The sequence below is a fragment of the Onychostoma macrolepis genome, chromosome 15 (assembly GCF_012432095.1).
Source record: "Onychostoma macrolepis isolate SWU-2019 chromosome 15, ASM1243209v1, whole genome shotgun sequence".
NCBI lineage: Eukaryota > Metazoa > Chordata > Actinopteri > Cypriniformes > Cyprinidae > Onychostoma > Onychostoma macrolepis.
The window spans coordinates 24072911-24095234 of record NC_081169.1 but is presented as its reverse complement, the minus strand read 5'-3'; the positions used below and the strand labels follow the sequence as shown (position 1 = coordinate 24095234).

Genomic DNA, 22324 nt, shown 5'->3' with positions numbered 1-22324 from the left:
TATTTGTTAGGGTTTTTCCGTAGTGAAATCAGGGATTTGATATTGTATTGGTTATGAAACGTTGCCCCTTTAAGAAAAACTGATGATCATGTCACCCAGCATAATTTGAGAATTTGTGAAAGGTCTTGTGCTTCGAAGGAAAAAATCTTTTTTACCTTTGACTTTATGAAGTTATGTTATGTGACTGAGAAGGGTAAACAGTTGGTTAGGTCAAGAAATGATCTGTCTATTATATTGTAAATATAACATCACTGTAATGAAACAACTTTGTTTTTACAGGCTACCTTGGCATTGCCATTGTTTTTTGCTGATGTTGTTGTAGGTAGTTTTTTTTTTTTTTTTTAAGCTTTGCTATATATCAAGCACCAAGCCAAAAAAAAATGAGCATTAGTTTTTGCTTATCACAAATTATCTTTTTTGACCGTGACTTACAGTGACTGTGACTTATTTATTTATTAGAAAAAAAAATATTTTTTTAAAATCATAAAATGCAAAAAAATATATAATACTATATAGAAAGTGAATTTTTTTAAATAATTTTATATTTTTATGAATGAATGAATGAATGAATGCTAATGCAGTGAATATTGAATTTTCATTTTTCATATGTGTTTTTTTTTTGTTTTTTTTTTGTATATAGATTTATGTTTTTAGATGTTTTTAAAAAAAAATTACATATAAATGTTTTTTTTATTATTATTATTTATATTAGAATAATTTTATTTTATAGAGAAACAGAAACAAACCGTTATCTCAAGTGCATATAAACAATAAGTATCAAGTACATATAAACATTTTTATAGTTAATTGAAATTTTAATTGTTTAATCATAATGCTATTTTCATGTAAGATGTTGCTGTTAAAGCTGTCAGAATTTATTGTGCAAGTTAAGAGTTTAATGCACCGTTCACTCAATATGTTTTTTTCTTTTGGTCCATATTTTAACTGTTGCATTTTTCCCTTTTAATAGTTCAGCTTTTTGGTTTTGCACCGTCTAGGTTTTTAAATGCTAAAGTGCTTCCTGAGCTCATAAGCAGGATTTTATGATTTTCCTTATACATTGTACAACCAAAAATGATCCCGTTTCACACTTTTCCATCCAATATCGAGCTCACAGTGGGTAAACTCTGCTACCAGGGTAAACCTGGACAGTGCCACATTTGAGTTCGATTCGTTTGAACAGCGCACAAAAACTGATTTTCACTCTCCCTCGTCAAAAGTGCCGGGAAGAGCTCTGTAGCCCCGAGCGATGCAGGGGAAAGTTGCGCAGAGAAGAGGTGAGAGGGAGCGCTTTGATCGGTGGCGTGCGCGTCTCTTCTGCTGGAGGTGATTTGCAGCACTGTTGCTGCTGCTCTTTTACTTTTTTCCCTATAAGCAGAGCGCTATGCTAGATTAGCATTTAGTGCATTTCCACAGGCTTGTCGACAGCGCAGGGGCCGCGCTTCATCATCCGTCTGTGATTCACACAGGCGTTTCAATTGATAATGAGATGGTGCGCTTCTGCAGTGTCGTGCTGAGGCCAGGGAAACAGAAAGTGCTCTGATAGAAAGCAACCAAGGAACACTGTGAGGCCCTTTGTGAAGATCTTAAATAACCGCTTGCAGGGGTTTATGTGGCCCGAAGTTAGATCTTATGGGAAAATGGCCCTAAATTGTCATATAGCATATAAAGATCCACAGAACCACTGCAGACAACACAGTGCAGTACTATTTCAGTCATCTAAAATGTATTGTTTTCCTATTCGTTTCCAAACATTAAACAATTACGATAAATTGGATCCATAATATCTGTTTTTATTGTCTACATCTTAGTGCAGTTATAAAGTAGTAATGTGAGTTTAAGGGGGGAAAAGTCAGTAAAAATAGCCATAACAAATAACAAAGCAAACAGCAAATAAACCAGGAAAGATGGCAAAGGCTTTTTTTATATGTTGGGCCAGTGGATGAACTTAAGTGGATACATATTTTACATAATCTGTATGATTTATTAATTCATGCATTATATCCAATGAATAATAACAAATGTGGTTAATTTGCATAGAGCAAACTGCAAAGTTATAGTTGTTTGCTTTCTTTTTTTGTTTTTTAAAGAAGTTTCTCATGCTCACCAAGGCTGCATTTATTTGATAAAAATACTGTAAAAAATAAATATATTATGAAATAGTATTACATCTTGAAATAACGGTTTGCTTTTTAAATACATTTTAAAATGTAATTTATTCCTGTGATTCAAACTGTATTTTCAGAATTAATTACCAGTCTTCATTGTCACATGATCCTTCAGAAATCATTCTAATATGTTGATTTGCTGCTCAAGAAATCTTATTATTATTATCAGTAAAGAAAACACATGTGCTGCTTAATATTTTTATGGAAAGCAAAATATATGTATTTATATAGTTCACTATTAGCTGGACATATTGATATGAACGATAAGTCTTAAAGTGGAACACTGAAAAGAGGGAAGTTATTACTATTCGACGCCCTCAGACTTGCATTTTTTTTCCTCGCAGATGATAAAACGGGTCTAAATCTGTTAGATTTACACTGAAGGATGGACAAAAGCCATATCTGGAGAGTATCAGAGAATAAAGATTTGAAAGTAGACTCTATAATGCCTAAGCAGCCACATAGCAACATGCTAAAAAGCATATCTGCGCTCCCACTGGCAATCTCTGCATTGTGTCATTGTGCATTTGCATTAAGTTGAACTTTGCTTAACTTCATCTCTCAGGCTAATGCAGCCTCAGATCGCCAGCCCTCATGGAAAATGAATGACTTCTGCTTGCTTTGTTGCTGCAAAGCGCTGTCAGTGTGAATCCGCTTAACATTAATGAAATAGTGTTTATTGCTTTGGTCAGGACACGGTGTAAACCAAATGCTGACTCTACCCTTACCAATGAAATATGTAATGTTTTCACTGATTAAATTTGTCCTATCCCGGTTTAATGTGCAGAGTCAACTTTACTAACCATCACTAGTTTAATTTTCCCCTAAAGGGAATTTGAGCGTATTTTGTTTTGCATATGTATGCATATATATATATATATATATATATATATATATATATATATACACACACACACAAACATATATATACATACACACACACACACACACACACATACACATATATATATATACACACTATATTGCCAAAAGTATTGGGTCACCCCCTTCTAATGAACAGGTTGACTACTTTAGTAATTTCCATGAGTACAAATCTTAATGTTTAAGCATATAATGATATTCTAGGGAGTTGTGTGCTTCTAATTTTAAAGCAACAGTTTGGACAGGACCCTTTTCTATTCTAACATGACAATGCCTCTGTGTATAAGGCAAGGTTCAAAAAGAAATGATTGATTTAGTCAGTGTGGAAGAACTTGACAGGTCTGCAGAAAGCCAAGTCCTAATCCCAGCTGAACACCTCTGCTGTGATTTTAAATGCAGACCTTGAGCCAAAAACTCTTTACCAAACACCAATGACTTGTACATATGGGTACAGTCATTTTAGACACTTCCAAAACCGTTGAAACAGAGATGGAAATACAATTTTTATATACATGAATTATGTTTCCATCTTTGTTGCCACAATTTTGGAAGTGCCCTTTTCTGTTCTAAAGAAGGGGGTGTGCCAATACTTTTGTCCATATAGTGTATGTACAAGTCATTGGTGTTTGGTAAAGAGTTTTTGGCTCAAGATCTGCATTTAAAATCACAGCAGAGGTGTTCAGCTGGGATTAGGACTTGGCTTTCTGCAGACCTGTCAAGTTCTTCCACACTGACTAAATCAATCATTTCTTTTTGAACCTTGCCTTATACACAGAGGCATTGTCATGTTAGAATAGAAAAGGGTCCTGTCCAAACTGTTGCTTTAAAATTAGAAGCACACAACTCCCTAGAATATCATTATATGCTTAAACATTAAGATTTGTACTCATGGAAATTACTAAAGTAGTCAAACCTGTTCATTAGATTTAAAATAAACTTTATTTATTTAAAATAAAATGTATTACATGATACGGTGATAAATTCATTGGTCTTATTACAATGAATTGCATAAATTAATATTTGCTCAGAGAAGCTCCCAAATAAATTTAATTTAAATACTTCACATTATTATTATTATAGAGCAAAGTGATTTTTTTAAAATATATTTTTGAAAAATGGCTCTTATGCTCACCAAAGCAGCATTCATTTGATCAAAAATATAGAAATAATGTTAAAATATTATTACAAATGAAGTAACTGTTTCTATTGTAATATATTTAAAATGTATTTTTTTTCATTATGCTTCAGAAATCTGAAGAAACTAATGGAAAGTTAAAAAGAACAGCATTTATTTGAAATGTATACATTTTGTAACAGTATACATGTCTTTAGTGCCACTTTTGATCAATTTAACGCATCCTTGCAGAATAAAAGTATTCATTTAAATAAAGTATTGATTTATCCATACATTTTTTATTATGAAATTTATGTACAGGTCAGGGAGCAAGCAAGAATAATTGTTTTTAAATCACATTATTTTTTAAATAATTTTTCACATACGAATGAGTGTGTTGAATGTACTGACCCCAATAATTTTCCACTATAGAGCCAAAACCCTTCAAATTTAGCTTACTTGTGTGGCCATTTCATCAATTTTGTCTGCAAAGTAGCTCGCTCCGAAGCTCAGAAACACAAGTGTATGTGTGTGCTCATGTCTCTGTGTGTGTGTGTTGTAAAGCTCTGAAATATCTCTTCAACCAGACACCAAATGAGTTCACAGCTTGCAATAAAATAATATATTGTGACAATCCCCTGCCGGTTAATCTCTCCTCACCTTCTCCACACTCTCTCTCTTGTCTAAGTCCCGCCCTCACAGCCGTACATCCAGCTGGAGTCTGATGAGCCGTGGGTGGAGGGAGACGAATACACGGTGACCTGCATCGCTCCTGATGCAAAACCTCCTGCAGAAATCACCATGTTCAGAGGTACGCCGTCGCTTAAGAGTTTGTCTCTTTATGAAGTCCATTAAGCGGGGCTCTTATGAGCGAATTACACTGTAGATACACAACGCCGAAAGATGAAAACTCTCACTGGGAGCTTTCAAAGCAGTGGCTGTAAACTCAAACCAAGAGACTTCATGATTCATTTACTAAGTTTGTGTCACGCCATCCCTTGGCAAGAAGTACCCCGAGGCAGCCTACTGACTCCATAACTTCTGTGTTGTGTTTTTTTTCTCTCGTCTTCTTTTTTCTTTCTCAGATGGAGAGGAGCTGACGGAGACTGATTCTTTCACAATGTCAGGCTCCCAGGATAAGCTTCTGAACACTCATGCTGAAGTCGTGTAAGTCTGTGTGCAAACAATGAAGGTACAGAAGGTTCCTTGGAGTTGAATTCTTGGCACTACTGTAGCTTTCATTGTATGTCCTTCACAATTTGTCTTCTTTAAAATAACTAAGGTCATGTTTTATATATTGTATATAAAGGCAAAGGCAAAAATGTTGGAAGAGATTTCAGAAGGCCTTTTGAAAAACTTTTCATTTTTGTTTTTCATTTTTATTACTCCAACAAGCCCAGTGAGTGAAAACAGTTTTTAGTTTAGTGATAGGACAATAGGCCTTGGGTTATTCAAGTAATATTTCAAGGAACAGTTATCCCAAAAATCTCACATTTATCCACCTTCATGTCATTCCAAACCTGTATGTTTTCATTTCCTCTGTGAAACACAGCAGGAGACCATCAGACATAGCAGAAGATCTAGGCTTTTTTTTTTTGTTTTTCAGCGCAGCTCCCAAATCTCATTCTTGATTGCATTCAATTCAAAATATTATTTTAAAGGTGAGGAACTGCCAGCAGATTTTTTTTTTTTTACTTTTTACTTAGACATTTATGTGCATTTAGCTGGACAGCCCTGCTTTTAATCACTAGGGAAAGATTTTATTCAGAAATTTCTAAATTTTATATATCAGTGGCACGCAGTGGTGTTCTGAAATGAGTCCTCACTTTTTCTTTTTTTTTTAATTAAATGTAAATTCATATCCCTGACACATTTTCTCGGTTAAATAAACAATTATTACACTACCAGAATAAAAATATATATTGTATTTTTACATTAATAATGTAATTAATAGGCTATTCTACAGTATTTATTAAAGCCATTAAAGCATTTTACATTTATTCCAAAATAATAACTCAAGGCAGTAACAAATATATTGTTATTTGTATTGTAAACAATATATTTTATTAAAACAATTTTATGAACTGATGTTCAGCTGTTCTTTTTAATAATAAACTTATTTTCGGATCATCGGTCATCAGAGCTTGGTAAACACTGTTCACCGATGCAGAGATGTACCTTTAATTTCAACAAGCTGATTGCTCACTCAAAAACCCCACAGATCATGTTTTCAGACCATTTGAAGTTTGATTCTGTGAGTTGTTTAATTACTTTTTCATTAGTATTCCTATTAATGCCATTATATTATTAATTCAAACTGATTTGCAAACACAGAACGCACACAAACACAAGAAGCTGGATTTACTGCATGAACCAAGCATAGCCGATTATAACCAGTCATCTCCAATCATATCACGATGTAGACAAGTGACTTTCCCCCATTCATTCTCAGTTACCCCCCCCACCAAATTCACTGCATGCTTTAAGGGGATCTGTTAAAACTCAATGGGCTCAGAGGAGATGAGAGACGGTGACTCCCACTGTAACTTTACCTTAAAAGTAAAACTTTACCTTTTACCTTTTTTTTCCTCATCCAATTTTGTGAGGAGATACTCCCTCCCTTGCCTCCTCAGTGGAAACGCTCCCGATTTTTATATATTGTAACTTTATAACTATTGTAAGATTTGAGAGCTACAGTAGAGGGGAAAGAGTTATGACCTAAATTTCCATACTTTCCACATGCAAAGCTGTCATATGGCTTCTGAAGACTTGAAATATAGCCCCAAAGTGTCACTTCGTGGTGCTTTTTTTCATATTTGGAACTTGAAATCCTCAGTATTCATTCACTTTTAATGTATGCAAATGAGAAGCCTGGACGTTAGGCAAATGAACGTTCTGCCTAACGTCTGCTTTTGTGTCTTACAAAGGAAAGAGAATCATACCAGTTGGAATGATGTGTGAAATGACAATGGAATTGATTTCTTCAATTGTAGAGTCTTCCATACCAGTATCTCATTTCAATAGTGATATACTGTAAAACTACATGTTATCTTTATTAAAATCTTTCTTTAACTTTACATGCAACACAATTACCTATGCTGACCCAGATTTTGCAGCCTCATAAATGTTTAGAAAATCCTGAAATCCATGTGGAGTTTTTTTCAGAATATCTTGTGCATTTCACTTTTGCTGCGCTCTTGAATAAGGTATTGCTGACAAATCAAATCTTGGAGGCCAGGTGAAGTTAAGTGTACGCTGGCAGTGCTCCAGGCTGGCAAATGGAGTAAAGTTATGAGCTCAGTGGGTTTGTGGGTAATTGTGGCAACATTGAGGATGAGAGAGTGGCACAGTGTGAAACGCATTAACGCAAGTCAACCCTGCTCTCTCTTTACAGCATCAGGGCACACAGTTCAGACAACGCACGGCAGCTGACATGTCGAGCGAAGAACCCTGCTGCTCCTCAAGCTCTTGAGACTCGCATGACCATGAGCGTATACTGTAAGAACCCTGCAATTGTGACTTAAATTCACAGTGAATGTGTTTACAATTAATTACTCCAAATAATGAGTCATTAATGGTGATGAGTTGTTGTTGTTTTTTTTGTGCATGATGTGAAGAGCTAGTGGATTTGGTATGTGAAATCTCAGGTCAAGCAGAGTTTAATTAAATGGAGCACATACTGTAAATAATGAAAATCAGCATGACTTTGAATTCAAATCATAGATTTTCTCACACAGTTATGAGTTGAGTTCATGGCCACAGCTGAGTGACTCGTAGTCAATTGGGCCCTTTTCCTGTCAAGTAATACTCCTTTCACTATGAAAAAAAAATTGCCCTTCAATCTGCGATGATAACACTTACCAAGTACCAGGAGTACACCCTGAACCACTAAAGTCAACATGAAGCACTGTCTGCCATTTTATTTCCACAATGTGACTTATTTTCTAGTGAAACAAAATATTTGATGAGAAAAAATGATTTTGTATTTGACTGTTATTCAAGTCAATAATGATGTTTAACATCTAATACATTAGGTTACACCAACAAAATAATATTTAAAGGTTGGATCAGATGGAAATAACTCCTTAAAATCATAGTTCACCCAAAAATGAAATAATTTTCTCATTTGTATATGGTAAATGGTTAAAACAAAACAAAAAAATGCGGAGTTTCTCAGAGGAACACAAATGGTTTACGAACAAACACAACGTTTCTAGCACGGATACAATTTTTTTGTAAGGGAACACAAAGTTTTGCGAGAGAATGCAAAGTTTGTCAGGGAAGCGTAATATTTTGGCGAGAGAGTGCAAATGTTTTGCTAGCAAGCGCAACGTTTCTTTGGAGAATGCAGTATTTTTTGTGAGTAAACATCAAATGTTTTGCTAGAGAATGCAGACTTTATCAGGAGAACGCAATACTTTTGCAAGACAATGTAAATGTTTTGAGAGACGATGCAAAGTTTCACAGAAGAATGCAATACTTTTTCTATAGAAAACGCAAATATTTGTGAGTGAACGCAAAGGTTCGGGGGAGAAAGCAATACTTTTGCTAGAAAACGCAAATATTTTGAGATACAATGCAAAGTTTCTTGGGAGAGTGCAATATTTTTACTAGAAAACGCAAATGTTTTATGAGTAATGCAAAGATTCTTGGGAGAAAGCAATACTTTAGCTAGAAAACACAAATGTTTTGAGATACAATGCAAAGTTTCTTGGGAGAGTGCAATATTTTTGCTAGAAAACGCAACTGTTTTATGAGAGAATGCAAAGATTCTCGGGAGAAAGCAATACTTTTGCTAGAAATCAAAATGTTTTGTGAGTGAACGCAAAGATTCTCGGGAGAATGCAATACTTTTGCTAGAAAACAAATGTTTTGTGAGTGAACGCAAAGATTCTTGGGAGAATTGTGTATACTTTTGCTATAAAACGCAAATGTTTTGTGTGTGAACGCAAAGATTCTCGGGAAAATGCAATAATTTTGCTAGAAAACACAAATGTTTGTGAACACAAAGATTATTGGGAGAACGCAATAAAAAACATAAAAAATATTTTTGTGAATACAATTAAAAGTTCTGTAAATGGGATTCATCACCCCATTTCATAATATCTTCTTTTGTGCAAACGTTTTTGGTGAACTATCCCTTTAAGGTATCAATTGCAGGTTGTCATCTTTTACCGAGTAGGGTTGATTTATGGTTTATGTTGACTTTAAACAAGAAACACCAAAGTCCTTTCAAATCAGTTTAGAGCATAATGTTTTATCTCATACTTTTTCCATGTTATGTAAGCTTATCTGTTATGGGTGAGCTTTGAAATCCTATGCAGCCTAATGCACGTTTTAAATTCCATGTGATATGATGCATTTCACAGGCATAAGCTTCCACCGAAATGCCAATCACATTTTTTCTGCTCACTAAATTTATGCTTTAAAACACTGCCCCCCCCAATTCCCTCACCCCAGCTCATGGTTCCATTACCGCCCAGCCAGTGCAATAAGTGCTAATGTAGCAGAACCGATGGCCAGCAACGCTGTCTTACTCAGCATGCCTGGCCCATCAAATCCAACTTTCCACTGCCCATTTTCATCTGCAGCAGATTGTGAGCAAGACGGCACTTTGTCATGGCAGACTCTCATCCGTCCATCGTGCCCGCTTCCAAACTGATTGGGGCAATAACAAAGAGCGGCCCAGCCCCATAATTTATTTTATGGCAAATGTATTATTCAGCAGCCCCACTGTAATTTATTCATGTTCCACATTGCCTTATTACGGTTTAAACATCTGTTATTTTGGTTTATGGACTGGTGCCAGTGTGTGGGTCGCACTTTATACTTAATGGTTTCATCAAAGGGACAAGTGATGTCTTCCCACTGCACTGGCGTTAAATGTCCTCGATTTAACAATGTTGTACGGGACTAAAATAGAGTCGTGCTCTTCCTGACGCTGTGATGCTCAAACTTCTACCTCGGTCTTTCTTCTTCTTCCTCCACTTCATCTCTCATGACTGGCTCTAACATGAAAAGATGCCCGTCTTCACAGAACAAAGGCGAGATCTTTTGTTTAAATAATATTTTCCCTCCTTCTCGCACATGAACTGTTCCTCTATTCATTTCTTCTTCATAATCTCGTGAGCCATGCTGCGATGCATGTGAATGATTCAAACGTCTGTCTATTGATGTCGTAACCCTTCATTCGCTTCATTCAGTTCCCCCGCAGGCTCCGGTGATCATGGGATTAGAAAATGAAGAGGTCAAAGCTGGTTCCTTTCTCAGGGTGGTGTGCATGTCGTACGGGGGCAACCCACTGGCCACTCTGCATTGGACTAAGGTGAGAGAAACATGAGAAATTCATTCTCGGTTGCCCTTTTCTTTTTCCCGGAATAATTACTTGGCCTCTTCCTTTATTTGAAGAGGTTACGAAAAAAGAACTTGAGTTTGATTTATAGTAATTGATTAAACTTTTATCTCAAAAATGTAAAAAAAAATGTGTTTCATTAGTAACACTTTACAAAAAGGTCCCATGAGTTAATGCATTAACTATTAACTAACTAACTAATAGCAGTACATTTTGTTGCAGTATTTATTGATTTTTGCTAACATTTTGTAAGGGAAACAGGTCAATTTAGTTCAAAGGGAATCGATTATAGTTTTATAGGGAATTTGAACTTAAGCGCTGTTCTACGGCTGATTACTGAGTCGGCCAGCGATTCATTGAACGAGCCGTATAACATCAACTCGCAGTTTAAGACATTAACTTGTAAGCACAAAACACAAGATACTTATCTTTTCAATATTAAAAAGATTTTATTGGATAAATCTAAGACATGTAAAACTAATCTAACACATAAACTCACACATTCACACAGGTTGCAGAAAAGAGAAAAAGTGAGGAAAGAACAAGTTTAGGAGAGTGAAAATGTGAAATCCCAAGGTAATAGCAATATGTGCAATTGCATAGACCTGAACAACCATCAATCACTTAATTATTTAAATTATTACTATTAAATTATACTATTAACTAAATATTAAATGCACCAGTTCCGCTAGAATCTGGAGGTACTTGCATTGCCTGCGTAGGGGGTTCCCTTTGTTGTTGTTGTTGCTGCAGAAAGGGGGTTTCCCAAGCTTGTTGATTGGCTGGAAGTCCAGTTGTCGTTTGAAGTGACGTCTTGAGAAGCCAATGGTTGGGCGTTGGCTGAAGATGTGGAGTTGTGTGCTGGTTGAAGTTTTGAGGCGGTCACAGACTCGAAGTGAACTCGGAGACACGGCATTGCAGCAAACTGAACTCAGAACATGAAACTCTCAACGGAAAAGAAAAGAAACTGAAGTAAAAGAATAAAAGGGATGTAACGAGACTAGATGGTTTTTCCTCTCATCGTAGTTAAGTAGCAGCGGGCGTGCAGGCCGAAGCATGCTGGAACAGCGCTCGAAGAACGCAAAAAGTGATGGCAAAAAGCATGGCTAAGAGCTCTAATGCAAAAAGCAATGACTAAAAGCTAAAAGTTAAAAGCATGGCTAAAAGTACAAAGCAAAAAAGCAATGACTAAAAGCATGATTTGATGGTGTCCTGAATTTTTAAACCGGGCTGTTGGACACATCTCAAATGGTGTCTTGACCAATTAGACATTGTCTTAGCTCGGGGTGTTGCTATGTTTCTCCTCCCAATACATAAATCAACATATTATCTTATCAGTCACATGGTCCGAATTTTCCCGCTCTTGCAGAGTATAATTTGGGCATGATTTCTGTAACAAGAATATAATACATTTTACAAAGTACTGATTGATAGAAATGTTTAAAACGTGAAAATACAAACTCATGCATACCCAACATTAATATAATCCTATAATCTATTCAATAGTTATTCAAAATACATACACAATAAGTGATTAGGACATGATAGTCAAATGTGTGGGTTACATAAATAATATGGAGTTATGCATAGAAATGATTAGTTGCTCATAAGTCCTTTTAAGATGATTTTGGTGTATCTACATGTGTAGGCAGTTTCTGTGCCATTCTGTGAATGTGACGACATGTTTTGGGAAAACCAAAGGTCAGAAGGGTTTTGAAGGAATCTCAGTCTGGTCTTTGTCTGCTAGTTGGTGGAAGTCAATCTGAGGAAGTCTTTAGCTCATAATTTCATGGATTTACATGTGGTGGTCATGCTGTGCATCTCTTTGACCATTAATCTTGGTTATTTGCCCCAAATTTGACAAACTCCTTCCTGAGTTGGAATTATCAATGTGTTCTTTTGTTTCAATGCTGTGAGCTGCTCAAAGCTGCTAGTTAGTTTGGCTTGCTTCAGACTGGCTGGTGCTAGGATCTGATTTACGATCATCCATGTTGTGTTGGGCCTCTTTGTGGAATTCGGCTCCTCGTGTTTCAACCATGTTCTTGATCAAATCTTAAATTGTCTGATTCACTCTGATACCCTACATTTAATACAACCATACAGTGTGGCAAAAAAGTATTTAGTCAGCCACCAATTGTGCAAGTTCTCCCACTTAAAAAGATGAGAGAGGCCTGTAATTTTCATCATAGGTATACCTCAACTATGAGAGACAAAATGAGGAAAAAAAATCGAGAAAATCACATTGTAGGATTTTTAAAGAATTAATTGGTAAATTCCTCGGTAAAATAAGTATTTGGTCACCTACAAACAAGCAAGATTTCTGGCTCTCACAGACCTGTAACTTCTTCTTTAAGAGGCTCCTCTGTCCTCCACTCGTTACCTGTATTAATGTCATCTGTTTTAACTTGTTATCAGTATAAAAGACACCTGTCCACAACCTCAAACAGTCCAACTCCAAACTCCACCATGGCCAAGACCAAAGAGCTGTCAAAGGACCCCAGAAACAAAATTGTAGACCTGCACCAGGCTGGGAAGACTGAATCTGCAATAGGTAAGCAGCTTGGTGTGAAGAAATCAACTGCAGGAGCAATTATTAAAAAATGGAAGACATACAAGACCACTGATAATCTCCCTCGATCTGGGGCTCCACGCAAGATCTCACCCCGTGGGGTCAAAATGATCACAAGAACTGTGAGCAAAAATCCCAGAACCACACAGGGGGACCTAGTGAATGACCTGCAGAGAGCTGGGACCAAAGTAACAAAGGCCTCAAATCCTGCAGTGCCAGACGTGTCCCCCTGCTTAAGCCAGTACATGTCCGGGCCCGTCTGAAGTTTGCTAGAGAGCATTTGGATGATCCAGAAGAGGATTGGGAGAATGTCATATGGTCAGATGAAACCAAAATAGAACTTTTTGGTAAAAACTCAACTTGTCGTGTTTGGAGGAGAAAGAATGCTGAGTTGCATCCAAAGAACACCATACCTACTGTGAAGCATGGGGGTGGAAACATCATGCTTCGGGGCTGTTTTTCTGCAAAGGGACCAGGACGACAGATCCGTGTAAACGAAAGAAAGAATGGGGCCATGTATCGTGAGATTTTGAGTGAAAACCTCCTTCCATCAGCAAGGGCATTGAAGATGAAACGTGGCTGGGCCTTTCAGCATGACAGTGATCCCAAACACACCACCCGAGCAACGAAGGAGTGGCTTCGTAAGAAGAATTTCAAGGTCCTGGAGTGGCCTAGCCAGTCTCCAGATCTCAACCCCATCGAAAATCTTTGGAGGGAGTTGAAAGTCCGTGTTGCCCAGCGACAGCCCCAAAACATTACTGCTCTAGAGGAGATCTGCATGGAGGAATGGACCAAAATACCAGCAACAGTGTGTGAAAACCTTGTGAAGACTTACAGAAAACGTTTGACCTCTGTCATTGCCAACAAAGGGTATATAACAAAGTATTGAGATGAAATTTTGTTATTGACCAAATACTTATTTTCCACCATAATTTGCAAATAAATTATTTAAAAATCCTACAATGTGATTTTCTGATTTTTTTTCCCTCATATTGTCTCTCATAGTTGAGGTATACCTATGACGAAAATTACAGACCTCTCTCATCTTTTTAAGTGGGAGAACTTGCACAATTGGTGGCTGACTAAATACTTTTTTGCCCCACTGTAACTGTTCTTTGTTAGTTCTTTTTTAATCAGGTCCATTAAGTAATACTAAAGATACAACTTTTGATTTTAATAATGTATTGATAAATGTTGATAATACAATTTACTAAAATTAATAAATGCTTTAGAAGTATTTTTCATAGGTACTTAATGTCAAGTAATAGTTAACTAATAGAAACAAATTAAACCTTATTGTAAAACTCTCGATGAATGAACACATTAATTAATTCTATTTTTATTTTTTTGCTAAAAAAGAAATGGTTGCTAGTTACATTTTTTTTTTTTAAAGATAGAATTAATTTAAGTTTTTCATTCATTTGCTTTATAAAGAGTCCAAATTATGTTGTTTCTTATATCATTTTAAGAAATATGACATTTTTATGTTGGACATGAGTTATTGTTATGTATGTATGCATGTATAGTTATAACAATTTTATATATATATATATATATATATATACATACATTTATTCATTTATATGATTCGGCCATAGGCACGAGGCCGCAGGTAATCACAGTGTGCTGATATACAGCCATATCTCATGTCAACTCATGTGATATTGCGTTTATACAATGGTTTGACCGCACGAGTGTGTAAATACATAAAAAAATAACAATGAAGTGTCTTTAAAGTCCTTTTTTTGTGTAGAACTACTTCTACTACTACTAAGAACTACTAATTCGAAAAGTCACTTTAGAACTAGTAACGAAGGAACGTTGAGTTGCTTCATTAAAAGCTTACTGCATTACTGTATTAAAAGCAGTGTATTATGTGTAGTAGAGTATTATGAGAGAGAGATTGACTGAGTGATCGTGATTACCTGCATATGATACAGCATTCATTCTTCAGCTCAATCTCATATTCACAATAAAACATTAGTTTGAATGTCTGATAGGCTTGTACTATCCTTTCATCTGTTAAGGGTGATTTCTGATGACAGCACTGTTCGGTGGATTTGTTGGCTGCCTACAAGCTAGTTTTGAAAGACAAAATAACTTCCTTGTTAAAAACTGTGCTTTAGTATTTGTCAATTTAAAAGTCTTTGCTGCTGATTCGTAAACAATTCTCTTGTCACTATCTAATGGCGGAACAATGTAACTAAAATCACCATCACAAACACACACACACACACAGTTTCCTAATACTAAATACTACTATTATTTATATAAAATATTATTTGTTGAATAATAATATTTAATAAACAACAACAACAGCCATCATAAAAGTTGCTAGGCAAATCAGTCAAAAGTACAAAGGCAGTGCTCTGATATACAACATTTAAGTTACATAAACATGAGGAGATTTTGCGAAAACTATTTGTTCTGGAACAAATAATAGATTAATGAGACCAAAGACTGCCCGTTAGATTTACCCCAAACTAAATATATCTCATGTTTAACCACTATATAGACATCAGAGCCAGTGGTAAATTCCAGAAGATCTGGCCGAGGTGAGGCGTTGAGTTCTGTTGGACTCTTATATCAACACTCTGGTCAGCCAATCAGATTCAAGGTTGTATAAATAACAATACATTGAATATTTAACAGATATATTAAACTAATTATTAATAATTATTGATTATGGTATGTTGTTTTAATTGTTGCTATAATTGTTGTTATAATACAATTGTGAAGGCCAAGACCTCTGAGGTGGGAGAAGCCAAAATCATTACTTTTTAGGTAGGGGATATTAGGATCATTTTTTTAGTTTATCTAGCATATGTGATAGTTCACAAACTAAAAACATAGGATTTGTGCCTCTGAAAAGTAACAGGACACCAAAGTGTACTGCATTCATGGAAAGTGCCACTTATATAAATTGGTCCAAATGTTACGTTAAGCAGGTAGCTGTCAGATGAAAAATTATGGGCTGCAATATTCAACCATGTGAGAGCTGTTTACCAAAATGCTTTGCAGGCCAATTACCATGAATGGAATGCCAAAGTAAGGTCACAGTGGAATGTAGGTTGCTAAAGTAATTTGAAGCTAGGTGGAATCTGGCAGGTGCACCACTGGTTGTTATATTCTTTAAATTTTCTCAACCTCAGAAATTATGAAGCATTGGCATCTCAAACAGCTTAATAAATGTGATGCAAAGCTTCAGTGCCACTGAAAATTCTGCTGAGACTGTGACGGAGGACTAACTCAAGATAACAGTGTGCATATGTTCACAAAGAGACTATGCTGAGAGCACAGAATGAACAAAAGCAGTGCTTTTATAAAGGCCATTCAACATTTCTTAAAGACACTCTGAGAGTGGCTCTCGGGTAATGTTAAGTGGACTGCCCTTGTGTAAATTTTTCTCTTAAATAGGACATTAAGAAACTATGATAAATGTATTTTTTAATTCACTCATTTATTTAGTAGTTTTGGGGTGTGTGTGTGCTTGAGTGAATGACTAAACTCAGCAAGCCTAGGGGAAAGCTGAGAGCTGCAACCAAGAACTTTATTAAACGTCTGTGTTTAGAGACAGAGAGAAGATGTCAAGCTTTAAATCATTTGCAAGTGAAGTCTAGACCGCCGAATCTGCTTTTCAATTCATGTAGTGTCCCGCAGACAGACTCACAGTGGAGACTCTCAGTTTACTTTGATAAAATGTGTCAGTCCTGACATCTCTAATAATTTTCAGCTAATGCAAATGTTAGCGTCTGCAACACTGTTGACTGGATGACTGATCTCAGACACAGATGTCTTTTTCTAGAAGTAAAGTTTGCATCTATCTATCTATCTATCTATCTATCTATCTATCTATCTATCTATCTGTCTGTCTGTCTGTCTGTCTGTCTGTCTGTCTGTCTGTCTGTCTGTCTGTCTGTCTGTCTGTCTATCTAACTGTCTGTCTATCTAACTGTCTGTTTGTTTGTCTCTCTATCTGCCTGTCTGTCTCTCTATCTGTCTGTCTGTATTTATATCTATCTATCTATCTATCTATCTATCTATCTATCTATCTATCTATCTATCTATCTATCTATCTATCTATCTATCTATCTATCTATCTATCTGTCTATCTGTCTGTCTGTCTGTCTGTCTGTCTGTCTGTCTGTCTATATATTTGTTCATGTGTCTGTTTGTATATCGTCTGTATGTTTGTCTGTCTGTGTCTATGCTTATGTCTATGCATATGTCTGTCCAGCTGTCTGTCTATCCATTCATTTGTCTGTCCATCTATCTGTGTCATCACTTTTCTTTTTCAGAATGGAGAAGTCCTGTCCACTAGCTGGGAGGAAGACGTTGTGTCACGTCGCTCCAGTAGTGTGTTGAAAATGGAGGTGAAGCCAGAGGACAATCATGCTGTGCTGCAGTGCGAGAGCGTCAACCAAGTGTCTCGTTCACCAATGTCCCTCACTCGCACTCTCACCGTTCTTTGTGAGTAGTCCAGAACACATTATAGCTAATAATCTTGAAAAATCGTCTGCTCAAAAACTCATCAAACTTCTAAGAAGGGCACAAGCCTCTTGTTGCTAGTTTTGTTTTAAAATAGCCTTAAAACAAAAGCTTGATCTTTCATGACACACTGTCACTTACCATAAGCCAATTACACATGGCTGTATCATGGCTGACAAGTAAATCAGGTCAATACTTGCTGCTACTTGCAGTTTCTGTAATCTTTCATTAACAGAGGATGGTTCATGATGGTCTTGTCACAACAAATTCCAATGTCAAACAACCCTTTCTTATCTCAAATCTACATTCATTGCCGCATACGACTTATTGAGAATATATCCTAGAGCACACAAATACTGATTTCAGTTGGGTGTTATTAGAAGATTTCTCTAGACACTTCACTCACCATTTCACTGATCAGCTAGATCATTATTTCAGAACTGTGAGAGGTTCTTGAGAACATTTCTTAATGGCCTCAAATCCTTTGTGGCATGACTAGCATGTTTAAACAATTTGCTGGAAGGATCTGCTGACTGTCCATTTATCTTGCTTCTCTTTCTCTTGTGGTATTCACTTTTCCTCACAGTTGAGCCAGCCAAGGTGAAGTTACTGGGTACATTTGAAGCCATCGAGGGAGAGGAGATCAATATGTGCTGTTACACTTCTTCTAGTAATCCTCCGGTCCACATCCGCTGGTGGCTCGGGTTCAAGGAGCTCAACAGAACGGATGTCACCATCTCTGAGGTATTCAACCTAACTTTAGAGCCAAGATTGAGGGTGTGGAAACTCTTCCACATAGTACTCTAACATACTCTTCCGTAGCTTCTGATGAAAATCCAATTTTTATGATAAAACTATTTTTAATGGCTAACTGTTAAATAAAACGTAATATAGGGTTAATATAGGGTTATATAATATAGGGTTAATAAACTTAATATTGTGTAAAAAGCCTTCTTCGGTTTTGAAAAAGTCCTTTATATGGTAGTGGTGGCTAATGTAAAAATAAGAATTAAAACAATTGTTAACAATACAATAAACTATGATTGTCATATTTTTTAAGGGTTGCTAGTGATCACACACGCACTTTTTAAAATTCTACAAAAAGTGGTACACGAGGATGTGGTGCTTGTCTTTCAATAGTCACTCTCAACTTATCAGTCCATAAAGCCTATAAAAAATTAGTCTTCATGTATTTCACAACACTTCAGCATGTTATTCTTATTAAGTAATATTTTAGGATCTTTTACCCAAGCAAAGTCTCTGAGAACCTGACACCTTGTAATTCTGGAGACTCCAGGTAGGTTGCAGTTCTGACCCTGCTGACCCAATGAACATTTTGCTGTCCAATGGTCATGTCTTAACTTTGCAGTTTCTGTATTGCATTAGTTTTTAATATTTCTCATTGGGATTTAATGATTTTTGACTTTTCGGTCTGAGTTAAACCTCTTTTTTGGATCATTTTATCTGTAAAAGAAAAACCTAAATATAAGGAGTTTTTCACTTCCAGCCTTCATGGACAATTATATATCACTTAGAAATTATTTGAATGCAAAATTAATAGTTATTAAGATTGATGTGGTTTGGAATTGGTAAAATGTGCTTGGACATTTTACATTTTGGACATTTGGTGTGTGTGTGTGTGTAAATCAATAATAAATGTCAAATAAATGTAAATAAATAAATAAAAATGATCTTTTAAAATGCATCATTGTTTCCACAAAATATTAAGCAGCACAGTTTTAATAATAGGAAATATTTCTTGACAGCCATAACAGCATATAAGAATGATTTCTGAAAGATCATGTGACACTAAAGAGATGGATGCTAACAATTTAGCTTTGCCATCACAGGAACAGGAATTACACTGTAATATATATTCAAATAGAAAATAGTAACGTTACTGTAATAATAGTGATAATATTTTACAGTATTACTGTTTTTACTGTCTTTTTGAGTAAATACTCATTTTAAGAAGTAGATTTACTTCTTAAAAAATGTTAAATTATGAATGAATTATTTTTAAAACTAATCTTAATTATTTAATATTTATATATAATACATTTTATTATGTTTAATACACGAAGTGGCCCAAATGGAAGTGGCTCAGTGTACCTTTATGATAAAGAACATCACCCATCATACTCGTTCATCATACAATATAAGTTGCTTTGAAGCATTTTTTTTTTTTATTTGACACTTTTCTATATCTTGCTTTTGATAGGTCCATCAACAATGCAAACTACCATCTAAACACTCTCACAAGCCACACCTCCACCGCCAGGGAAAAGCTTCGTGAGGTGTAGCGTTTGATTAAAGGAATAATTCTCAATTATTGTGCGAAATAAAGCCAGCGAGCCTTGACCCGAGAGTGATCAAAGTCTCCATCAAGACTTTGCTTTTACTTTAGATTCTATTAGTTACTACACAATATTCTGTGAGATCAGGGGCTTTTAGAGTCTCTCTCTTTTTTTTTTTTTAATCTGCCACTCTTCCTCTCCAGAGGTTGATTTGAATGAAGCATAAGTGAATAAAAGCCGACCCGAGGCTGCTCGGCGCTTTTCAGAACCCTCCTTGTTCATTTGGAGGTGTTTTACATCTGATCTTACATTTAGATGCTGGTGTTAATTATTTATTTCCTCTCAGTGTTACTTTATATGATTGTTTTTTTTTTTTTTTTTTTTTGTATTAGTTTAGCTGTAATTAACCATGAAGCTAGGGCCAACCCTCTAAGCAGGTGTCAATTAGAGCTTAGCAAAAAGAGCAGAATTAAAAACTTTGGCAATTAAAATAACGAAAATGATCACGGTAAGGCTCCTTTTCAGTACTTCCCCCGAAGGACATGTAGAAATAAGATGTTTTTTATAGTAATTTTCTGTCACTAATGTGAAATCTATGTATTAAAAACATTTCAAAAGCGTGGCTTTGCTAAGTTTGCTTCACTGAAATATGTTCATGCATTTAGTGAGATTATAACAGCCACAATGGATGCCAACGCTTTTGTCAAAATGATTTTCTTTGCATTTAATCATCAAACCACATGAACTGCAGTATCTCTGATTAAACATTTGATGCAAATCACGGTAGTATGATTTAATGTTTCCATTCTTGTGTGTACAGTGCACTTACATTCCTTATAATAGCCCTTTTCATAGACCATATATTATGCTCAATAAAAGAGAAAGGTCTTATATGAAATATTGGTGTTGCAGGGGGATAATGGTGGAATGATGACAATGTCTAACCTGACGCATAAAGTGTCACGCGAGGACAACGGTCTTTCTCTGACTTGTGAGGCGTTCAACAAAGGCACCCGCTACTCTAGAGTTTGTTCTGAAGAGCTCATCGTTTACTGTGAGTAATCACTAGCATTTTTAGCTAACAGTTAAGTAGAATGTCCCCTGATAAATCAATTTAAGCAATAAGTAGTTGCTTAACTACTAATGTCATAGGTTTGATTCACAGAAACTTAATTTTTTAAAGAAATTTTCAACACGGGTGCATTAGATTGATCAAAAGTGATAATAAAGACATTTAAAATGTCACAAAAGATTTCTATTGCAGATAAATGATGTTCTTTTGAACTCTCTATTCATTGTAGAATCGTGAAACAAAACATCTATTGCAGTTTCCACAAAAATATTAAGCAGCACAACTGTTTTCAGCATTGATTATAATAAGAGATGTTTCTTGAGCGGCAAATCAGCATATTAGAATAATTTCTGAAGGATCATGTGACAATGAAGACTGGAGTAATGATGCTGAAAATTCAGCTTTGTGTCACAGGAAGAAATTAAATTTTTAAATATATTTAAAATTGTTATACTATTTCACAATATTACTGTTTCTAATGTATTTTTAATTGAATAAATGCAGCCTTGGTGAGCATAAGAGACTTCTTTCAAAAATATTTTAACAAATCTTACTGATCCTAAACTTTTAAACGATAGTATATGTTGAGAAAAATGTATACCTTTAACTCATTGTAATTGAATCAAAGCTTATCAAAAATAAATGTAATAATGTGTTTGTTTGCATACGTCAGTTGATGACTGTTCCTCTTATCCCATTGGTTTTTTTCTTAGATCCTCCTCAGAAGGTGTGGTTAGATGCTCCTCCACCAAACGTCTTCTTACACTCTGGTACAACTCTTCGTTTGGTCTGTTTCTCCAGTGGTGGGAATCCCACAGGTCAGCTGGTCTGGTTGAAGGTGTGTAGTGGTATGAAGGTTTTTCATGACAGTTACAAATATGTTTTGTTACAGTAGGTCTGCCATTAAGTAATCCTCCATATCTGTGTGTGAACTACAGAACAATAAAGTCATGCAGACCGCATCGAAGATGGTGTTTTCACAGCGTGGTGTGTCACGAGAGCTGCCTCTCATTCTCCAGCCCAGCGACAATCTGGCCACCTACCGATGTGACTCCTCCAACAAAGCCAATAAAGTTCTGTCCACCCAGACCAAACTCAGGGTTCTGTGTATGTTTCTAAAACCCACACACACACCATTCTGTGATGCGAAACCACTAATTTTTGGTGTACTGCTTTACACTTCTCAACTTTGCTAGTTGCCAGTTAATACATACCTTGTCACTTATCAAAGACGTTATTCAACAAATAATAGTACAATTCATTTTTTTTCTGTATTTCCATTTTTTTCTGCCTGTCAAACATGATAATAGCATAATAAAACATCTTAATAAATAAATGGAGCATGTTTTGCTGCAAATTTGAATTTAAATTGCACAACAAAG

The 22324-nt window shown here is 35.8% G+C and overlaps 1 protein-coding gene across 1 annotated transcript in view; it reads left to right on the top strand.

The window, feature by feature from the left end:
- The window catches only part of nphs1 (NPHS1 adhesion molecule, nephrin), a 112996-nt gene that overhangs the window by 57476 nt on the left and 33196 nt on the right, over positions 1 to 22324 (top strand). Inside the window, exons 10-18 of the mRNA XM_058744640.1 lie at positions 4853 to 4975; positions 5250 to 5331; positions 7559 to 7662; positions 10368 to 10489; positions 17384 to 17555; positions 18160 to 18317; positions 20783 to 20924; positions 21656 to 21780; positions 21881 to 22049. Of these exons, the coding sequence (XP_058600623.1) occupies positions 4853 to 4975; positions 5250 to 5331; positions 7559 to 7662; positions 10368 to 10489; positions 17384 to 17555; positions 18160 to 18317; positions 20783 to 20924; positions 21656 to 21780; positions 21881 to 22049 (1197 nt within the window). The remainder of the gene's footprint in view (positions 1 to 4852; positions 4976 to 5249; positions 5332 to 7558; positions 7663 to 10367; positions 10490 to 17383; positions 17556 to 18159; positions 18318 to 20782; positions 20925 to 21655; positions 21781 to 21880; positions 22050 to 22324) is intronic.